Source organism: Micropterus dolomieu, linkage group LG12, assembly GCF_021292245.1.
Source record: "Micropterus dolomieu isolate WLL.071019.BEF.003 ecotype Adirondacks linkage group LG12, ASM2129224v1, whole genome shotgun sequence".
Lineage (NCBI taxonomy): Eukaryota > Metazoa > Chordata > Actinopteri > Centrarchiformes > Centrarchidae > Micropterus > Micropterus dolomieu.
Window position 1 is genome coordinate 11,980,883 of NC_060161.1, and position 5,085 is coordinate 11,985,967.

Below are 5,085 nucleotides of genomic sequence, written 5' to 3' on the forward strand. Positions count from 1 at the left end.
AAAGTACAAATAATAAAGGTGACAAGACACACCCCTGGGCTGATCCTGTAGAACACATCAATGCCTCAGACAAAGTGTCATTAACACGGGTTCTTTGACTTCCTGACAATGAGGTCACAACCAGCCAACATATGGTTCCCGAGTCAACGCAAGATTATTCTGAAAGCATGTGAGCTACGATGTGGGGCTGCATGCAGTTAAAACCTGATGAAAAATCAACAAAACATAGGCGCACACGTGTTTTCTTGCCCTCTAGGTGGCCAACAGCTAAATCAAGCAATGATGCTGTGGTAGTGATTGTGGGCTAAACTCAGGAGTTCCCTCACTGCTAAATTCGATTGCAAATTATATAACTTTCCAGTGCTGGTCACTGCCCTGCCTATATCCTGCCATAAATGTGTAATGTAAATACTCCGTACGTATAGCGCCTTTCTAGTCTTTTCGACTACTCAAAACGCTTTTACACTACATCTGCATTCACCAGTCACACACATTCATACACTGAGCTTAAGTGCTCAAAAGGAAACTAACTAATTCACACTCACTCATACACTGGCGGAATAGCCGCCAGGGGAAACCAGGGGGAGCCAGGGATTGAACCTCCGACCTTCCGATTAACGGCCAACCCGCTCTATCTCCTGAGCCACAGCCGCCCATGTGTGACCATAATGTCAGAGAATATTTAAGTTTATTACTTGTAGATTAATCTTGGAAATGAAATTCTCTGAAATACAGAACATGCGCCGTTGCGAAAAAAGTCTGCCTGCACGGCCGAACGCACCCCTTTTATACGAACATGCACCAACTGCAAGTTAACACATACTCAACTAACCAACATCTTATCCACCGTCGTAGTGCCGTTTAACTCCAGTGTAGGCGGTCAAAGTTTGTCAACCCTGAGTTTGCCTGATAACCCCGAGTTAACTGCGTTGAACTCCTTTCGTAGTACAGGCCACTGGAGTGGGCAACATCAGCATCACCACAGCTGATCATTCTCTGATCGCGGGTTTAGAGGTGATCATTGTTGTGTCTTCTCATGTGGTAAACTCTTCATCTTTTTTACCTCACTCTCTGTGAGAACAGCACAGTCATTGCAGCACTTCTTCACCCCATCTGAATGCTAGAAGATGTAACTGTCCTTTAAAGTACAGAAGTGGTTTTCCTGAGAAAAATAGTTTCCAGCTAAATGGGTCCTAACAGCTTCGTTATTATCTATGCCACATCATGTCAGCAATAAATGTGAGATAAAAACTCATGTGCTAACTGTGATAATAACTGTGATATTTTTATTTGGTGTCTTTTGTGGTTGTTTGATGAAATGTTGTCAAAGAAACACACTGGAGAAAAAGCTGATTGGCTAGTTTATCTTTGTATTTATCTTCCCCGTACCAGTATAGACACATTATATTAAGTCAGCTTTCACAATAATGTCCGTATGGATGTAATCTAATTATTTATTTACAAGAGCGATAAGCATTAAAACTTAGCACAAAGTTGATGATTGAACATTTTTTTTAGTCCACCACCCACACAAAAGCATAACTGCAGATTAACATGACAAAGCATCAATTATATCCTGAACAGCATTTCTTGTTTCCTCAGTCTATCTAGTAGCAGAATACACAACATTGGGCTCCACTTCTCTTCTTCTTGCTTTTGCACTGAAATTCACTGCTGCGTAGTTCAGGTCATCAGAGCCCAGGTTCTGTTAAAGACAATATTTACAGTCACTTATCTGACCAAGCTGAAATTTAGAGAAAAACTACAAATGAGAAGACATAATTTAAAATGACTAAACAATTAAAAGTAATTTATAACAAAGGATTCACCGCATTATGTTGTGGATTCCGTTCTTCACTGGCAGCTGAATGACAAAGAATATATCTAAGTTAAAAAACATTTAAATTTGTTTTCTCCCAACATATTGACAAAACTTTAAAGATGGAAAAAAACAATAAACCCAACACGAGATACAAACAGGAGTTTTAAAATAAAGTACCTTTCTGAACGTTCCTGTTTTTAACAACCAGACAGATGATGACCATTATGAGGAAAACAGTCAGGCCGCCCAGGATCACACTCATCAGGTTTGGTATTTTATCACACTCAGCTAAAAGAAAGATAATATAATTAGAATCTATTTTCTCTTTATTGGCTTGAGAAATGCTAACATTAAATTGAAATGTTAGTTAGCTGTACTGTTTTTATCAACTATCTGCACAAAGAAATCTGAAAGAGAATCTTACTTGTAGACTTTCTGTCAGCGTCATCATGAGATTCATCACTGCCTTTTAACAAAATGAAGATATATTTAATCTAGATTTTTTACTTAAAAATTTTTTCATCACATTTGTTTTGACAATGATTAAATAGTCTCATATATTTTTAGGTCAGTTATTAAACTTGCAGATATAGAAAGACATAACAGATGAACAGGTACCACAGGATTTTATAATCTTACCTTCAACATTTAAATGTATCACACTTAAAATTGTCTGTCCCTCTATGAAAAATCCACACAAATACAGCCCAGAGTCAGAAAAATTCACTGTCTTAATTTTGAGAAAGACAGTGGAGGTGTTGGAGCTCATTTCAAATGTTCCGTTTTCTACTCCATCACAGTATTTAGGATCGCTGTCAGCCTTGGTCATAATGGAGATACAGCTGGCCTTGGTTCTGTTGACCACTCTGAACCAGGTTGTCATGCCTGAATGTTTGGAAATGTTGGTAGTCGACAGTGTGACTTCTTGACCAGGCTGGACCTTCACAGTCTGAGACTCAGAAACTGAGACAGAGATCCAGCCTGAAACAAACAGCAGAGACAACAAGAGATGTGTGTGTTATAGGAAGGTAAACAACACCTCTGAATAACTGATACATAAGAAAATAAGTCTTAATTGTAGAAGCAACAAAGTAGAGAGAAATGTGTTGGCAGTACTTACTGATGCTGCAGATAATTAAAGCTGTTGTCAAGATGAAGTTCATCATAGTGCGAATGATTGCAGCTCTGCAGTGTAACTTCGTTTCACATCAAAGTAAGCTCAGTGTATGTTCATTCATATCTCTCTCCCTCTTTCTTCCTGTTTATCTTAATCAGCTGAGATGGGTGTCCACTTTCAGTTAACCAAACAGGATTTGCAACAACATTTTATCAGCCAATCATATTGTGGCTGTCAAATTTAAATATGGGGCACGTTTAATATAAAAATGTTTTGCACCAGTTTGGTACGGTGTCTGAGTTGAACAACATGTTTCCTCGAAACAGTGTACAGCAGGCTTTGAGGTATCTTTTTGTCTCATTAGGTGGGTGTGTCAGAGGTGTTACTAACTTCTTCACTAGCCCTAACAATTGGGATCAGGATAAGCGGTCACACAAAGCTGGTTATCAACTCAGTAAGTCAACCCCGTGTTTCCCAATCCAGTGAGTAGCAGCACATTACCAATCGCAGACATGAACAAGTCTACTGGCTTCAGAGCATTATATTTTACAAACCACGAGGAAACTGTAAAGTTACACAAATATGACATATTCTAATAACAGAACTACAGCTGACACAGACAGGAAGACAGAAAATTGGCAATGGTGTGAATGCCTAAATGAAAAGTCATAGCCTCTAACAATGCATTGATTTGATGTGTTTTTATGGTATATATGAAAATATCAGCCTTATTCTTTCAGCTCAACTGTGTGTCGGGGTTTGCTCATTAAAAGACTTGGGCACTGAATAAGTAGTCGTTCCAACTCACTTTTAAGAATTTCTGGAAACCTCAAAAATGACATTATTGTGTTTAACAAACTTAAAAGTGTTCTAAATTAACTTCATAAAGCAACGAAATGAAAAATCCATTCATGCCATAAAATGTGCTCAAATAATGGTGGAAACTCCCCTCATTACCTGCACCCACATCGCAAAAGGTGGGTCAAATACATTCATATTTGTTATGATCCAAGGTTCATATGTGTGTTCCTCCCCTCTCGCTACTCTCTCAGGTGGTGACCCCCCCGTTGCTTAAGACAGTGGCAGCGGGAGTGCTTGATTACCACTGAGTGCCTGTAGGTTAAAAAGGCTTGGGTTTTTCACAGCACTCTCTTCTTCTACCTGCTGAGATTACAGGCCAAGAGCCAAAATCCAGTAAGCTGATCGCTGCTATACAGCCAGTCCAACAGACAGTGGCAGACTGTTCAACTAGTGGGTTGAACAACGTCTGGGTTCTTATGAGTGCAGAAGTGTCTGGGTTAGCCCCCTCAGTGGAGGGAGGAATCTTTAATTGTATTTTTTGTTCAGTCAGTGTTGAACATAGCCCCTTAAGTTTCTTAACCTGCTGCAATAGGCTATGTGAAAATGGAACATAATCTGCTCCGGAGCACAGGTCTGTACTACAAAGTCCGAACAGGTTATGTTCGTGGTTAACTCGAGGTTACCGTATTTATGCAACACCACCTACAGCCCACAATCTTTTCAACACTCCAGGGAACTCCAACGGGTGTTTGTTTAGTCGAAAAGGCTTTCATCTGTTTGGCAAATGAACTTTTATTCAATTATAGTATGTTTTATTGGTCTGTTATACTCAGAGGTAATATTTTGAGTTTCTCAATTCTCCAGTTTTTGTGCATACGCATGGTTCAGAGTTTGCTTTTGTTTTGCTGATTAAATGACCAGCAAGGACAGAGGTGGGCCTTTAGCAAGGACTTGTCAGCACTGCGACTATTTCTTAATTGAACAGGTAAGATATTCCAGAGATTAGGAGCAGTCACTTTTATGTTATAACCTGGATCTGGGGACATCAAGGGGCATCTGACTGGTTGACCTCAGTGCCCATTTAAAATCTTAAAAACGACTTTGATAATGTAGCTGCTGAACTGGAAACTGGAAATAATAGTCAAAACAAGGGGAATTATATATTTACCACTGGTGACAGGGGCCAGAAGGGGTGGTTGGTCATAAGTCAAATAATAAAAACTGTGAAAATATAGCCTACTTCATCCACTTGAGAGAGCACCCCTTGGATGCCTGGAAGGCGCACTGGTGATGATCAAAACAAGTCGCGTGAGAAAATATAAGGTACAAAACTATCACTCCAGTA

The 5,085-nt window shown here is 39.5% G+C and overlaps 1 protein-coding gene across 1 annotated transcript; it reads right to left on the reverse strand.

Moving 5' to 3' along the window:
- Positions 1-1,428: 1,428 nt before the first annotated feature.
- On the reverse strand, positions 1,429-3,045 carry LOC123980457. Its single transcript, XM_046064865.1, has 6 exons — positions 2,943-3,045; positions 2,462-2,803; positions 2,247-2,288; positions 2,000-2,110; positions 1,830-1,864; positions 1,429-1,705 (listed from the first exon to the last, which is right to left on the reverse strand). Exons 1-6 carry the CDS (start codon positions 2,986-2,988, stop codon positions 1,604-1,606), a joined length of 678 nt encoding a protein of 225 aa, XP_045920821.1. The 5' UTR covers positions 2,989-3,045; the 3' UTR covers positions 1,429-1,603.
- Between the last annotated feature and the right edge of the window lie 2,040 nt (positions 3,046-5,085).